This window comes from Solanum stenotomum, chromosome 6 (genome assembly GCF_019186545.1).
Source record: "Solanum stenotomum isolate F172 chromosome 6, ASM1918654v1, whole genome shotgun sequence".
In the NCBI taxonomy this organism is placed as follows: domain Eukaryota; kingdom Viridiplantae; phylum Streptophyta; class Magnoliopsida; order Solanales; family Solanaceae; genus Solanum; species Solanum stenotomum.
The window spans coordinates 4,080,232-4,096,960 of record NC_064287.1 but is presented as its reverse complement, the minus strand read 5'-3'; the positions used below and the strand labels follow the sequence as shown (position 1 = coordinate 4,096,960).

General features: G+C 35.2%; 2 protein-coding genes across 2 annotated transcripts; one reads left to right on the top strand and one right to left on the bottom strand.

The window, feature by feature from the left end:
* The first annotated feature begins 2,802 nt into the window (after window positions 1–2,802).
* LOC125867716 (LIM domain-containing protein WLIM2b-like) lies at window positions 2,803–5,115 on the top strand. The gene is made up of 5 exons (XM_049548282.1): window positions 2,803–2,955; window positions 3,562–3,664; window positions 3,889–3,914; window positions 4,331–4,420; window positions 4,813–5,115. Exons 1-5 carry the CDS (start codon window positions 2,821–2,823, stop codon window positions 5,113–5,115), a joined length of 657 nt encoding a protein of 218 aa, XP_049404239.1. The 5' UTR covers window positions 2,803–2,820.
* Window positions 5,116–5,392: 277 nt separating this feature from the next.
* LOC125868100 (uncharacterized) lies at window positions 5,393–15,506 on the bottom strand. The gene is made up of 3 exons (XM_049548704.1): window positions 15,266–15,506; window positions 6,827–6,881; window positions 5,393–6,082 (listed from the first exon to the last, which is right to left on the bottom strand). The coding sequence occupies exons 1-3, from the start codon at window positions 15,422–15,424 to the stop codon at window positions 5,727–5,729; spliced, it is 570 nt and encodes a 189-aa protein (XP_049404661.1). The 5' UTR covers window positions 15,425–15,506; the 3' UTR covers window positions 5,393–5,726.
* Window positions 15,507–16,729: the final 1,223 nt, after the last annotated feature.

Sequence of the window (16,729 nt, the reverse complement as noted above, 5' to 3'; positions counted from 1 at the left end):
AGACACATACATTATCACGTTCGATAACATTAATTAGTTCTAGAGGTAGCACCCAATGATGCCTTTTTAGTGAAATATTTCTTAATTGTATTTAGAGTTGTCAAAAAGGGCCGGTCCTGTTGGGTTTTATTTGCCCTGAATTTCTTACCATAAATAGGTTTTCCTTTTTAGGAAAAGGTTTTGGATTGGCTAGTCCTCTTCTTGTAAGAAAAGGTTTAGGACTCTATAAATAGATGTTTGTTCCTTCTAACTTAATCAACATTCACAATGTAGTCTTAAGGGTTTTGAGAGTTTAGGCTAGGGGGAGAATTTGTGGGTCACAAGATTGATATGTTATCACTTGTGTGAACCTCCCATGTATTCCGAGTGAATTGGATGAGGTTGTTTCTCTCTATATTTTGTACTCTCATGTTTATATAGTGGATTGCTCATCTCCTCTGTGGACGTAGGTCGATTGATCGAAGCACGTTAAATCTTTGTGTCTTTTGGTATATTTCTCATTTGTCTTCTTACTCGTGGTCTTTCGAGGTTTGCTTTACTAGCTTCTGCATTACACCTGCTTATTTCGGTCATAACAAGTGGTATCAGAGTCAGATTCAATGATGGAGTCAGGTTCAGTGGTTCGATAATCGATGCTTGAACCAGGTTAGTAAGATGGGTGTTCATCTTGGCGGGCATAGTTTTAGCCGCAACCTTTTTGACAATAATAAAGATTTTTGTTGGAGAAATTGTTTCAGAGAGGTTCTCTGTGTTGATACATAGATTTGATGGAGGAGATTATGGAGAAGAGAAGCAAGCTGTTGAAGATTATGTGAAGAAGGTGGACAAATTTATTGTGTCAGAAATTCAAGCCAAGGGGGAGATTTGTTGGGTTTTATTTTCTCTAAATTTCTTACCATAAATAGGTTTTCCTTTTTAGGAAAAAGTTTTGGATTGGCTAGTCCTTTTCTTGTAGGAAAAGGTTTAAGACTCTATAAATAGAAACTTGTTCCTTCTAACTTAATCAACATTCACAATGTAGTCTTAAGGGCTTTGAGAGTTTAGGTTAGGGGGAGAATTTTATGATCACAAGCTTGATACGTTATCATTTGTGTGAACCTCTCATGTATTCCGAGTGAATTGGTTGAGGTTGTTTCTCTCTATATTTTGTACTCTCATGTTTATATAGTGGATTGTTCATCTCCTTTGTGGACGTAGGTCGATTGATCGAACCACGTTAAATCTTTGTGTCTTTTGGTATATTTCTCGTTTGTCTTCTTACTCGTGGTCTTTTAAGGTTTGTTTTACTAGCTTCCGCATTACACCTGCTTATTTCGGTCATAACAGGTCCAGCCCCATCCGGCCCAAACCTCGCTGGCTAGGGAATAGGGAATTTAAAGGGCTAGTGCGGGTCCACCCTTCATTTGGAAGGGCATGAAAATGCTTAATCCAACCCTAGAAGGACCGAGAGCTGGGGCGGGCTAGCTCTTATTTTTTTTTCTTTTCAAACTGATAATTCTATAACATCAAGAAAATGAGAAGATTTTCAAATCAAATATGACAAACAATGGTGTTGTTTTAATAACACTAGCAAAAAATCTAATGTAATTAGCATGTATCTTGCATACCAGATACGCGAGCGAGATAAGAGAGTGACAAGCAAGATGGGAGGGAGGCGAGAGCGCCATATTTGTCTATGTATCCTAGATACATGCGAATCTACTGGGATAGAGTGTATCTAGAACAGATTAACCTAATTTTGAGTCCATATATTTCGAGATACATGTATTTGGACGTACCAAAATCTGGTAAAATTCATACTATTACAACATAGCGTGTATTTAAGTAATTAGATTATATACTAGTGAGATTATTGTAAGTTACCCTTAAATAAAAAGTTTTGGCCCATGGGCAGACCCCGGTCTAGCCCCGATCAAGCCTCAAGGGCCAAGGGCTTATGTGGACTAGGCTTATAAGCCCTAATTTTAAATGGGCTTGAAAAATCCTATCCCAACCCTACCCCAATAACGGGTTGGATTGGGTCGGTCTCATGGGCTAAGCCCGTTTTGACGGCTCTAATTGTATTGATAAATAATTTATCAATTCCTTAGCAATGCTTTCCTCTTTATCTAAGTCCCATTTTCTTTTTTTGTCTTACAACTTAAAAGAAATGTTTCTTCTCGTAAATTTATGATATCTTTAATCATCTAATTAAATAAGACTAATGTGAATAAATCCTATGGTAAGTCAAGCTCTAATAGTTTGTTGAAAATAAGAAATTGAACAATAAGTTCGAATAGTATAGGAAACTAAGACCTTATTTTATTTTACTGGATTACTAAATTTTCCTTCGCAGAATATATCACGTAGAATGTAAATTGTCACAATAGTATACGCAAAATGACGAAAGAGATATTGTAGCTATGGTATTAAGTTACTTAACTAACTAGGAGGGAAAATACTACAAATTTCTCATGGTGAAGAGTTGAAAAAGGACCTCATTTCACTCCAATTAAAGAGAATTATTACATCCACATTTTTTAGGGTTCAAATAATTAAGTTCCATCAATTTCACCTCCTATGAAGTGGATCTCCCAAACACGTGTCATGTTTTTATGTGTACTAGTAAAATTCAATTAAGTATTTCCAATAGAAAAAAGTTAGTGAGTAGTTTGTTTGTTTGTTTAATCTCAATGACCAAGAAGGTTTTTGTTAGATATAAGTAGGAAAAATAGGATCCTTGAAATTTTTTTCTTAGCCATTTCTCATTGAGAAAAAGTTTTTATTATTGAGATTGAGTTTCAAGAATTTTTTTATTAAAAAAATAAAAATAAAAAGGAAATGGCATTCACAGGGACATTGGATAAATGCAAAGCTTGTGATAAGACAGTTTACTTTGTTGATTTGTTATCTGCTGATGGAGCTACTTTTCATAAGTCATGCTTCAAATGTAGCCATTGCAAAGGCACTCTTGTGGTATATATATGTTTTTATTACTCAGCTTCGTTTTAATCTGTTTATCTGATTCTGACTTTATGTACATAAAGCTATGTAAAGAAGATTTTTGAATCACGTGGTTGTCAACATGTGAAAGAGAAAGTAAGACAGATAAATTGAAACGGAGAGAGTAATAAGTTACAACTATGATTACCTTTTTCTTCTACTACTCTTTTTCTTTTGCTCTACTTTGATAAAAGATGATCTTATTTTTCCATCTCTAGCTTTCTTGTCCTTTAATTTGCTTTTGTTTTTACATGAGCTTTAATTTACTCCGATAAATAAACATAATTAAATAAATAAAAATGTGTTTTCGTGGTCATAAATATTTCCATATGCATGATAATACACAGATAATGCCATCGGTTCAAATCTCACCGTCACTTATATCATTCTCAGGGACGGAGTTAGTAGCCTGCATGCGGATTTGGCCGAACCTGTGTTAATAAATTTATTAAATATGTACAAATATTAAATCTAGAATCAAGTTATTATCACTTAAAATCATCATCATAAAATTCAAAACTCGTAGAGTTGAAATCCTAGCTTCGCATTTGTGCTCATTGTGATGTTTTTGTCATGTAGATGAGCAACTACTCCTCTATGGATGGAGTCCTCTATTGCAAGCCACATTTCGAACAACTTTTTAAGGAATCTGGAAATTTTAGCAAAAACTTTCAGACTTCTTGTAAGACATCTTGCCTTTTCTCATACTTAGTTTATTATTACCAAACTGTCTCACGTTGAGGATAAAGCGTTATCTAAACTCAAACCCGAGATCTATGAATCTTTGATTAAGAATGAGGGAGTACCTACCATTCCACCACAACCTTACGTAATTTATTTAATTAATTATATTATATTATATAATTGTTATTATTTTTAACCTTATTTTTTTTATAATTTATGCAGCCAAATCTGAGAAGGAAAGTTCTCTGGTACGTTATTGGACACACACATTTCTCTGTTTTTTTTTTAATATTAATTTTATCAAATAATGAAAAATAATTGATCATATAGATATATATAATCAATGTTAAACTGTTTGGAACTAAAATATAAGATATACTTCCAGTAATTAGTTTTAATTTATGTCGCACCATTTGACTTGAAACAAAGTTAAAAAAAAAATTGAAATGTTATAATCTAAAACAAATCTTGATATTTGTCTGATCGTAAATCATTTCATTAAAGATAAAAATAGAATTTAAAAGTTCAATTCTTTCTAATTATAGAAATATGAATTATTCTTTTAATGAACTCAAAAAAAAAATGTGTTACATAAATTGAGTCAAATAGTAGTATTATTTACTTCAATCCTCCAAATGGTTAAATGCCTTAATATTTTGCGTAGGCAAAGGCTCCAAGCAAAGTCTCTGCAATGTTCTCTGGAACCCAAGACAAATGTGCTGCTTGCAGCAAAACTGTTTACCCTCTTGAAAAGGTATGAATTTTTTTCGAAAAATGATTTTTATCGTATTAAACAGAACTTATCTACATGTTAATCTTTTTTTTCTCATAATATAATGATGATTCAGGGGCGAAGTCAGGTAAGGTTATCAGTAGAAAATGAATTATACTATTTATTCATGATTTAACTTAATTTTTTTTATGTATATACAGTTGAAATATTGGACCCCTTTGACTTGTTCATGAGTTTACGTTTCATCTTGAACACTCTTAGTAAAAATCATGAACTCCTTCGACAGAAAATTAATTACATTGTTTATTTGTTGTAATTGTTGAATCCTCTTGACTTGTTCATGCGTTTACTTTTCATTATCAAAAACTCTTAGTGAAAATCATGATTTCGTCACTGCAATGATTGATATATAGGTAATATTGGAGGGAGAAGCATTTCACAAATCATGCTTCAAGTGTGCTCATGGAGGTTGTGCCTTAACTCATGCAACATATGCTGCACTTGATGGAGTCCTTTATTGCAAGCACCATTTTGCTCAACTTTTCATGGAGAAAGGAAGTTACCAACATGTCCTCAAGGCTACTACTAACAAGAAGAGTGCTGTAACACCTGTTGATGATGATGATAATAATAATAATAACGACGACGACAAGCCTGCTAAGGATGATAACAAGGCAGATGAGAAGGAACCTAATGATGATAAGGAGCAATCTTGATCAACCCCTAATTATGCACTTAATTTTATTGATTAATTGTTTGTGTTTTTTGAATATTTTGAAAAGGGTTTTTGCATTTAAAATCCTAGTATATTCATGTGATCAAAAGTCTTGTTATACTTTTGATTACAAAAACTTCATTTTCCCCCCTTTTAGACTTGGTGTCTAGTTTGTAAACATGTTTGAGAGGTTAACTATTTTTTATTATACAATGATTTGTTAGATAATATTCCTATGTGTCATGTCCAAATCAACAAGTCAAGGCTAAAGACGAGGCAGGTTACATATAGTAGATGTTGAATCCCTTTACAACACGATACTTTCATAACAATATACACCTTAAAGAGATTGCTATAGATATGTAGGTTTCTTCATATGTTATGTCATGCTCAAATAAAGAGATTGTCTCTCAAGTACATAGGTGGTTCCTGGTTGAAATTTCAAGAGTTCTAGACGATGCAGCAGTTATACTCGATAGTCGATACATACAAGATAGAGGAGGAGGGTGGAAAAGAGGCCGTAGAACTAACCAAATATCCGAATCTATAATAGTACACACATCAAACAATTCTAATCCCTAAAATAGAGAGTAAAATTGAACTTTGGGAACTTCATTCAGATTTAACATATGAAGATCGGAAGGACTCTTTGGTTCGTCCATAATAGATAGCCTTCCCGCTGGTGTATGTTATGAAGTTCCAGCCAAATGCTGAACCTCCAACGACATATGTACCCGTCCCTTGGACCCCATCATCTTCAGCTTCCTGTTTCTCAGATGAATCGCCTTCAGGCTTCACAGAGGCCTCACTTTCGGGAGGAGGTTTCATGTCTTTCTGTTGCTCACTAGGCTTTTCTTCATCCATGATATCCACTGAAGAATTCTGGGCTCCGGGTGCATCCTTTGCCACCTCTGGGTTTACTGTTTCTTCCATCACCTCCTTGTAAAGATCTATCAGGAGATTCAACTCTGCACATTTACATGCACATAATAAGGATCCATGTCTGATATAACATGCTGATTGTCATGTTGAAAATCTTGATCATAGTTCGACAACAAAAAATTAAAAGAGGCAACATGCATGGTTCCAATAACAACAGATTACCATATCCGCGGGCAATTGGATTGCTATAGCTAAAAATAACTTAACTAAGCGAGAAATCCTGACCATGCAAAGTAGTACACTGAGTATGTTATTGTGCCGATCATGCTAATGAAATTTAAACATTGTTCAAGTATGATACATCCACGTGCCAGTGAAAGTGGATCACACTAATACAAGTTCTTACATAGATTACCGGAACAGTTTATTTTGCAAACCTAAAAATCCAAGCATTTCCTATATGCATAGCTGAAAGCTGCTGCTATGTAAATTATTGTACAAGGCATAAGCTCCAGAGAAAGAAATGGCCTGTAAGGTAGATGTTTAACCACCTGCAACCAACTAGGTCATACTAAAACTATTTTTTTTCCAACCCGATTGTAACCTAGAAGAGAATGCCACAAACAGCCGTGCATTTCTTACCAACTCCAGAACTTTCACATGATGCATCATATTGGTATCAGCAAAACAGGGACAAGAGAACATGCTAGCATGTCAATAATCTCATGACTGGTGTGGCTTATGATTGCTAATAGCTTGGTGATGTATTTATTTCATGACAACTTTTGAAATGAAAAGATTGTAAAGAATAAATCTGATAGGAAACTTACGCTGACGAATTTCAGTAGCAGCCTTGCAATTGCGGAAGTCAGGAGTACGGAGAACCTTCAAGATGACAAATAAAAGTAAGACCCTATAACATCCAATTCTTATAAGAAAGTAGCATTCATGAAGGCAAAGAGAACACACAGATTTTGGCCACGGATTGCCCCATACAACATTCTTCCCAGTGTCATTTGGTGCTAATGGATAAGACCCCTCAGATGTTTGATTATCATTTACATTGCATGAGGTCTCGTATTTTTAAAATGAATCTTGACAACTTCAAAACATTAACAAAAATAATATATGAGAAAATAAATACAACAACAAACCCAGTATAATCCCACAAGTGGGGTCTTGGGAGGGTAGTGTTAGTGTGTACGCAGACCTTACCCCTACCTTGAGAAGGATATGAGAAAATAAATACATAACAAATTAAACTTGACATCAATATTCATTTTTACACATAACAATCCCCTTATTCTGGTTAAATATAGCGCATCAAATTAGCAATTTGAAACCATTATCCTCGGTGCATTTGTCACACATGCATTGGCTATGAGGTAGAATTATGGCTTTTAAACTCTCTTTTATTATTGGAGGTGTTCGGGAAAGACAAAAAGTTCTTTTAAGCACTTACTTTTAGACTAAAAAGTACAAAATAAGCTAAAAGCCAAAAGTTGGATATGACCAACTTATGGCTTTTAGCTTATAAGCTACTTTTAAAAAGCTAATCCAAATACCCTTTTAGTCCTGGGTACAGATAGTTATTCTCTCTGCCAGTCATCAATGATAGAGTTATTTACTTAAGAGGGTCAGAGTTAAGTTTGACAAGATATCAAAAAGAAACCATTTTCAGAGAAATGGTTTTGACTGGATTTATAGACCAGAATATCTGGCCAGTCAACTGTTTACAAAAAACCAACTAGCAAATCAAGTTCAGGTTTAAGCTTGTACCTGGCTGACAAAAAACCGACTGGATTTATAAGCAGCCTTCTTGGCTTCCACTTTTCCTTGGACTTCCCCATTGGGTCTAAGCTTTCTACTTAAATGCATATATATCCACTAAATCAGGAAGGCCGCCTAGACGACAACAAGGTTGACCCAATCACAGTGGTGAACCAACCATATACTCTCTAAGGTGTCTTTTCTAATGTTTTTACAATTATTCTAGAAAGTTATTATGATGTGGGCATGTCCCATGATTACTCTATAGATGTTACCATGATAGTGTTGTATGTATTAGTTCAGACTTGGTATCGTTTGGGGTTGTAGATGCTTATGCTTCACAAAGTTATTTTTAGACTTAAATTATTCCTCTGCTTTAAAGTTCCTTCAGTTATTATTTTTCCTGCTTAAACTGATTAGATAATTTTATTTTATTTTTAGAAGGAAACTGATTAGATAATAGGTATACTCAATTTGGGGTAATTAGGTATCAATTACTTAGCCTAAGAGATTTTGGGTCGAGACAATTACACCCTGAGAGGTAGCATGGCAGAGAATCTAAAAGAGTGTGAAACGCTAACCCATGTTAAAAACTAAATTATCCAGGTGTCATCTTACAAATGGGCATTATACTAATTACATTAGTTTGAACTTAATCATTTCTTCTCTTACTCTTTCTCCTCCACTTGTTTCCTTCTTTTCAGATCTCTCCATCTTTGTCTTCATTTCCTCACATCTTGCCATCTCACATTTGCTCAAATTATGTCAACTTTTCCAGTCTCATTGAAAGAACAATCAACAATAGCTTCCTTGTCTATGAATCTCTATTCTGCAGAACAACTAAATAAAACTATTTCCAAGCTTTCAGAGTAACACAAAAGAGGAGTCCAGAGTTTGAAGGTGATTTCTGGGTCTTTTTTTTGATAATAGTAACTGATTACTGGGTCTTTGCTCTGAAAGAGTCCATGAGAGTTTTGTAGGTGCGTCTCTAGTGAGCTTTTCTTAGGGAGGAAAATTTTGTTGCTGGGTTAGGATGACTGTAGTACGACTTTCATGGTTGACGATGTATATGGGTGGAACTGTACTAGAATTCTTGGTGAAAGAATTTTCTTCTTAGCAATGGTTGAGATAGGATGGAACTTAAATTTCATCAGATAAAAATGCTCCTGGTCACATTTTACGAGGCATAGATAGCTATAGACTTTAGTTTAGACTTAGCGGTCCACTTCAGCCTAGAGTGGACCACTTATATTATTCCGGAAGAAAGAAAAGGTATAAAGCTCATTTTATTAAGACAAGGCCACAATTACATGAGTGGTATTCAAAAGGGCAGGACCAATATCTCTATCAGTAAACCTCCACTTTATCCACAAAAATGAAGGGCCCAGCTGGAATTTTTTCTACGGATCCATCAATGGCGACTTGCCTACCTCTTATCAAAACGGATCACAATGGTTCTATGGTGGATAAAGACGATGCAGATGATGAAGCAGAGTACATGCAATTCCTGTCACTTTTAACTCTCCCTTCTTAGTACCTACAATCTTACTTTCCCAATTTCAGGGTTCTGATTTTTCCCCTTCATTTGGCAGTGATACTTTGCGTTTAACCTGGGATTGTTATAATCATGATATACACCAGGCAATTCATACTCCAGCCGTAATTAAGACATCGTGTTGGTCGGGAATAATTGAGAAGTTTGAAAAAAGACTAGCAACATGGCAAATGCAGTATCTTTCTTTTGGAGGAAGAGTTACATTGATTAATAGTGTAATGGACAGCATCCCTACATATCATATGTCCCTCTTTCCTATTCCCGCAAAAGTTCTCGAAAAGCTCGATAGAATGAGAAGGAATTTTCTATGGGAAGGCAACAGCAAGGATCATAAGTTTCACTTGGTAAAATGGGCAAAAGTGACAACCTAAATCTCAAGGGGGTTTGGGTATCAAAGATCTTGCAGCTCACAATGAAATGGTTATGGAGGTACGGAACTGAAGACATTGGATTGTGGAAAGAGGTGATCAAAGCTAAACATGGTGAGCTTACTCACTGGTCCACAAATGTCTCAGCAGATGCATATGGAGTTGGTCTATGGAAAAGCATCAGTAAACTTTGGCCAGATTTTGCTGGGAACGTCACATTTAGAGTTGGCAATGGATCTCACATCAAATTTTGGAAGGATATATGGTTGGGAGACACAACTTTGGGTGAGGAATTTCCAAGTTTGCACCTCATTGCAGCAGAACCAAATTCTACCATAGCATCCAACAGATCAAACGACATTTGGGACCTAAGGTTCAGGAGAAACCTAAATGACTGGGAATTTAATGACATATTTGCCCTCTTTGCCAAATTGCAGCCTTGCTCCTTTTCACCCCAAGAGCCTGATAGATTGAAATGGGGTAACTCAAGAAAAGGTCACTACACAGTCAAGGAAGGGTATCACAGCTTATGCTCAAGGAACTCAATGATTGGCAAATGGCCATGGAAGCATATATGGAAGACAAAATTACCTACCAAAGTGATCTGTTTCTGTTGGACTGCACTGCATAACTCATGCCTCACACAGGATAATCTCTCCAAAAGGAAACTCCAGCTTGCTAACCAATGCTATTTCTACCACAAGCACACAGAAAATGTCAACCACTTGCTACTGCACTGCCCAGCTGCCTCAGACCTCTGGAATATGTTTTGTTGCTTTTTTGGTCTTTCCTGGGTCATGCCTTTCTCTGTTAGGGATGCTCTTGAAAGTTGGAGTTCACGGGATGTTGAGAAAGCCATCAAGAGTATGTCGATGATGATCCCTGGTGTTATCTTTTGGTGTTTATGGACAGAGAGGAACAAAAGATGTTTTGATGGAATTTCAACTTCTAGAAATCTTTTGCGAGGCAGAAGTCTAGTTAGCCTTTTTAGTTGGTCCAAACTAACCCCTGTAAATAATTTAGAACTCTTCTTGGATTTTGTTAGCTCTATAGCTTAGAAAGAGGCTACAAATCCTTTTTTTTGTGAGCTTAACTGATCTATCCTTGTAAAGCTTGCATCTTCTTGATGCCTTGAAATGAATCTACTTACTTCATCGAAAAAAAAGATATCGTGTTGGACTAAAATTGCCTAGTCTAAAGCATGTAAGGCTTTTGGGGTGAACTCTTCAGGTTTCGAACATGATATCCTCGATATGATTCTGCGTATGGAGCAGAAAAGGCAATCTCAAAAGCAACAGCAAAAGGGGAGAAGTAGCGAGGCTAAGAAATCGAAAAAAGGGAGAAACAGAGGCAAAGAAATTGGTTTGCACTATTACATAGAAGTGAAGGATCCAGCAGTGACGGACAACTCAAAGCCTTCTCTGAATGAAAGCGAAGATCACTAGATGGAATGTAAGGGGGCTCAATGATTCGAGCAAGAGGACCACCATCAATTCTCTTATCCATAAATGGAAGCCTGACATTCTATGTTTGCAGGAAACTAAGATCGAAGGATGTTCTGTGGAAATAGCTAGACAGTTATGGGGTTCAAGATTGGTTGAATGGGTTGAGCTGAAAGCCAGTGGCAATAGGGGGGGTAGGGGGTAGGGGGGGGATTATATTATGGGATAAAAGACAAAGGAGTTGTATTGATGCACATCAGGGGCAACACACTATGTTGGCTATGATGGAAGGTGTTCAAACTGATTTCAGATTCTGCTTTACTTGTGTCTATGGGCCACACACTAACTGGGAAAGAGATGATTTCTGGAATGAATTTGCCAGTGTAAGGGGTCTTTGGAATGAAAGTTGGGTCATCGGAAGAGATTTTAATGTCAGTTGATTTGAAAGTGAAAGACTCAATTGACAAGAGAAGATCTAGGGCCACAGTTACCTTTATCTCAAAAAAAAAGAGAAGATCTAGGGCCATGAAATGCTTCTCTGAATTCATTCAAGACATGGGCTTAGATGATTTATCATTGCAAGGGGGCTTCTCTACCTAGACCAGGGGAAAAACTCACTACAAGCCTCTAGAATTGATAGATTCTTGATTTTTTTTTTATTTTTTTTTTTGAGAAAGGGGTAATCTTGTATTCACACCAAAAGATTCATCACCCAAAAACTGACGAATTGGAAACTTACATCCCACATAGGGTATTCTTTACAAGTTTCCTATAAAATCAACTAATTCTATTACCTCCCCTATCAGATTTTGTTTACACCGAAAAAACAAAAGGCTTATACAATTCATTCTAATTTTCTGTAAGTTAGTTTTTTGTCCAACAAAGCACCTTGAGTTCCTTTCTTTCCAAAGAGTCCACCATATGCATGATGGGATAGTTCTCCACCAGAATTCTTTTCTTCCTCTGTTGCCAATACCTTTCCAACTGCTTAGGAGTTCCATTGTCGTGTTAGGTATCACCCACTTAACTTCTAACAAACAAAAAAACATGTTCCATAGGCTCAAAGATGCCTTACAGTGAAGGAATAGATGATCATTGATTTCTTCTTCCTGCTCACACATCACACATCTTGAGTAAATCTGCCATCCCATTTTCTGTAAAGCCTCATGAGTTAGGCATGCCTTTCTACATACCAACCAAGTAAAACAAGCCACCTTTGAAGGGCATTTGGTCTTCCAAACTAGCTTCCAAGGCCATCTGTCTAGCTCTGTCTGTAATGTGTTAAGATTCCAATAACATGATTTCACTGTGAACACCCCCTTGTTGTGTAGTTTCCATCTAGGTTTGTCATGTCTCACAGATAGAGCTGGATGTGAGTTTAGAACTCCCAATAAATTGGCAACTTCTCAAATTTCCCAGTCATTAAATGCTCTTCTAAATAAGAGATCCCAACCCTGATGGCTCCAAACTTGGGCTACCTTGGCATTTCTCTGAAGACTTAAGGTCTATAGGTGTGGAAAAGAGTTTCTAAGACTATCTTCTCCAATCCACACCTCATTCCAAAAGTCAGTTTTTAAACCATTACCCACAGTGATTGAGATGTTATTGCTGAACTGGGGCAACAGTCTTCTTATGGTTTTCCAGACACTACACCCAATGGTGCCCACAACTTCCTCAGTTGTCCATTGAGTAAGTAAACCATATTTCCCTTCTATAAATCTTCTCCAGATGGCTCCCTCTTCTGAGCAGAACCTCCAAAGCCATTTTTGCAAAAGAGAAGTGTTATGTTTACTGAGGTTCTTCAAACTAAGCCCCCCTTGCTGATTGTTGAGGGTCAAAACATCCCATTTCACCAGATTGTAACCTCTCTTCTCCTTGTTTCCTTGCCATAGAAAGGACCTCCTCACCCTGTTAAATTTTTTCTCAATGCTATTTGGTATAGGGAAAAGGCTCATCATGTATGTTGGGAGGCCATCCAGTACTGACTTGATGAGAGTCAATCTGCCCCCTAATGATAGATTCTTGATTTCTTTGGAGTGGAATGATGTTCAATTGGCTCTCCCCAAGGTTATTTTGGATTATAAGCCCATCTCTTTAGAGAGTGCTGACTGGTCAAACGAACCTTCTTATTTTAAATTTGAGAATATGTGGCTCCAGAAGGAAGGATTTACTAACTTGATAAAACAATGGTGGCAGAGTTACATGGTTAATAGTTCTACGGATTACATGCACTCTCAAAAGTTGAAATCTTTGAAGAGGGATTTGATTACATTGAGCAGGGAGGTTTTCAGGAAAGTTTCTACCAGGACTAACAAAGCTTTAAAAGAGATTTAGTTCTTGAAGAGGCCACCGAAGGGAGGGTATAGACTCATGCATAAAAGAAAAATTATTGCAATTAAAAATGGAGATCCAACAGTTAGCTAAGGCTGAAGAAACATCTTGGAGACAGAAATCAAGGTGCCTATGGTTCAAAGAAGCCATACTTCCCTTCATCCATTTTTATTTGTCAATTATTGATTTGACACACCCTCTAAAAAATAACAAATAAAATGATAATTTTACTATATCACTTTTTATATATAATGAATTCCTTTCAAAAATGACTAAAGTCAATAATAAGATTAAATTAGAAGTTACATAATTATAAATTATCTCTTGATTATAAATTAGACAAGCAAAAGTGGAAGAAGGAAGTACTACTTATTAATTTATTTTTTAAAACCTCAATAGGACCTTCCATATTCTGCTTCCTTGGTGATTCGAACTCACAATATTTAAGTTGGAGGTGGAGGGTGTTTACCATCAGAGCACATCTCCGATTTAATTGAAACTTTCATTTGGGTATTTATTTGTAGGGAATATAAAATAACATTTCAAGCAAGTTTCTATCAAAAGAATTAGAAGAAAATGTTATATGCAATTACACATGTACCATTGTATTTTCCATTCCCTCATGAGTAGATTAGGAGTTTCGAAATAAAAAAAGTTAATAAGGGGTTAATTTCCTCCCTAATGTCATATAGGTAAATTGAGAGAACTAACTAAGATTTAAACTTTTGACTAAAATTTTCACATATTTTCTAGAAAAACACAAGAAATTTAACATACATCCACTATTAAGAAGCAGCAAAATCAATGGATTATAAACAACTTTAAATTTAAGTAAAAACCGATAAATAAATGTTAATTTTTAATGAATATTTGGATGTATTTAGTAAAAATCTCGATCCATCCATTAGAAAATCATTATCTCAATTTATGTAATTCACTGTGTATCTCTTATAACTAAAGGTGATCCAGACTGAATTGACGATATGTATCTGGTGGAAAATAAAATATTGACATTATTCATGGTAAAGTAGTTGGGTTGAGCAAGATAAATATGAACATACCCTGAAAATTTTTGTTAGTCGTTTCTTTAAATACTGCACACCCTTGTAAAATTCCTAGCTCCGCCACTGCAAGAACCCTATTCCCAACCCCAAGTTTCCAACTTGTATACAGAGTACATCTAATACTAGTAATGCATAAACCAAACCTAATAAAGCTGCTACAATAGTTTCTTTCAACATCTAGTGAATCCATGGATAATTTGCACTATAAATGCTAAGAAAACCCAAAACCCCTAGTATGATAAAGGTCAAATCTTTACCCTCGAAGAAGCTCGAAAACCTCTTTAAAATGAAGAAAAGAAATCAAAATCGAAAATTGTACTCCAGCATTGAACAGAAAATGTGGATCATTATAAATGGAATCCAGCAAAAATACAAAATTATATATCCAGAGGAATCTAATAAGCAGGAGCAACATACACAAGCAAAAAAAATAACAAGAGGAAGTCCAAACAAAGTCAAGTTTATTCAGAGATTTTCAATTCTCAAGAGCAACACACACAAGCAAAAAATAACAAGAGCAGTCAAAACAAAGTCAAGTTTATTCAGAGAAATTTAATTGGAAAAAACACAAATTAAAGGGCACCCACAAGCAATAATAACAAGAACAGTCCAAACAAAGTCAAGTTTTTTCAGAGAAATTTAATACGAAAACCCACAAATTGAAGGACACCCACAAGCAATAATAACAAGAAGAGTCAAAAGCAAGTCAATTTATACAGAATTTTTTTTACTAGTGTACCTCGATAACATGGGGTCGAAGATCTTTAACAATGAGTCTCATCTTGTTGTAAGGGGAGTTTTGTGACTTGGAGATGTCAAGTGGCCTCTTTCTGTTCATGGGTGGCTGAGAAGGAGGAAGATTTTGGCTTTGGGGTGGCGCAGTTTTAGGGGCTTCCATGGATTTGCTTTTCTTCCTCTACTCTCTACTGATGGAAGAATCCCAAATACAGTGAATCTTGGCGCTGGGTAGTGTTGGTCTTTTTGTCTTGAGCAAATGTCGGGACCGGCTATGGGTTCTTTTGTTCAGTTTTAGTTTGTATTTTTAAAATATTTCTTCGATGCTAATGAAAAATAAAATGAAGATAAAATCAAAGTAATTATAAAGATATTAAAAAATTTAAAGTTGTGTTGAGTGATAATGTGTGTCACTATAAAATAAATATGGGTAAATTGCAGAAATCACATACTTTTATGATAAAATTACAATTTATCCCTTAAAAGTTTATAATTACAGAAATCCCTCAAACGGATACAATAATATAAGCGCTGATACATTAATCTGATGCGCGAGATACAATAATATAAGTGTTGATACATTAATCTGATGCGCGAGATACAATAATATAAGCGCTGATACACTAATCTGATGCGCGAAAATAAGGGATTTTGAAGATTTGTAAAACTTATAGGGGATAATGGTAATAAATAAACTAAAAGGTGGAATTTCTGTAATTTTTCCAAATATTTATTGGGCTTAAAAGGTTATATTTGTCTTTATAAAGAATAGTGTGCCTCCAACTACTGCTCATTGAAAATAAGGACGAAGACGAGTTCATTTACATGACGATATCAGCAAAAATACTTTAACGTTCTTCTTGAAAATTAATATTCAAAGTTAACTATTTGAATTGTAATTATATTATTTTTATTTACTAAAAAAAATATAGTAAAAGTTTAGTTCTTTGGTGGACCGAAGTTTCGAGATCCGTACATCGGAGAACCAAACTTTGAAAAGAAAAAAAAACATCGACACTGAATCGTGAATCTGAAAAATTGAAATAAAAAAATCAAATTACTTTGATATCTATGACCACCCCTAATCACTAGGTTCTCAAACTTCTCTTTATATAGAGGAGACATCTTTATTTTATGTTAATTGATAATTAACACTTTCATTTCAAAAATGCACATTTAGACATTTTAACTTGTTCTTACTTTATTTCTGATCATTCGATATTGATGTGATATATAAATTTCGAAGGTATCTAGATAACTATCTTGTGAGTTAAAGTGTTCAATTGGCATAATAGAGACGAGTTGAGGTGTTTAAACATGCATTCTCTAAATTGAAGTTTATCTAAATCTGCATTACAAAATTGGATTATTCAGTTGTCGATTAAGGCATAGTTAAAATTTGTCTATGTAATATGTCTTTTTTTATCAGTTCTAAGAAAATTTTAATATCTTTCTATATTTGATAATA

Excerpts from the sequence above, each read along its gene's own strand:
- LOC125867716 (XM_049548282.1), top strand. The coding sequence starts at position 2,821 with ATGGCATTCACAGGGACATTGGATAAATGCAAAGCTTGTGATAAGACA. Across the intron at positions 3,665-3,888 it reads CAAAAACTTTCAGACTTCTT|CCAAATCTGAGAAGGAAAGT; the intron begins GTAAGACATCTT and ends TAATTTATGCAG. Across the intron at positions 3,915-4,330 it reads CTGAGAAGGAAAGTTCTCTG|GCAAAGGCTCCAAGCAAAGT; the intron begins GTACGTTATTGG and ends TATTTTGCGTAG.
- LOC125868100 (XM_049548704.1), bottom strand. The coding sequence starts at position 15,424 with ATGGAAGCCCCTAAAACTGCGCCACCCCAAAGCCAAAATCTTCCTCCT. Across the intron at positions 6,882-15,265 it reads TTCGACCCCATGTTATCGAG|GTTCTCCGTACTCCTGACTT; the intron begins GTACACTAGTAA and ends GTCATCTTGAAG. Across the intron at positions 6,083-6,826 it reads TGCTACTGAAATTCGTCAGC|AGTTGAATCTCCTGATAGAT; the intron begins GTAAGTTTCCTA and ends GTAAATGTGCAG.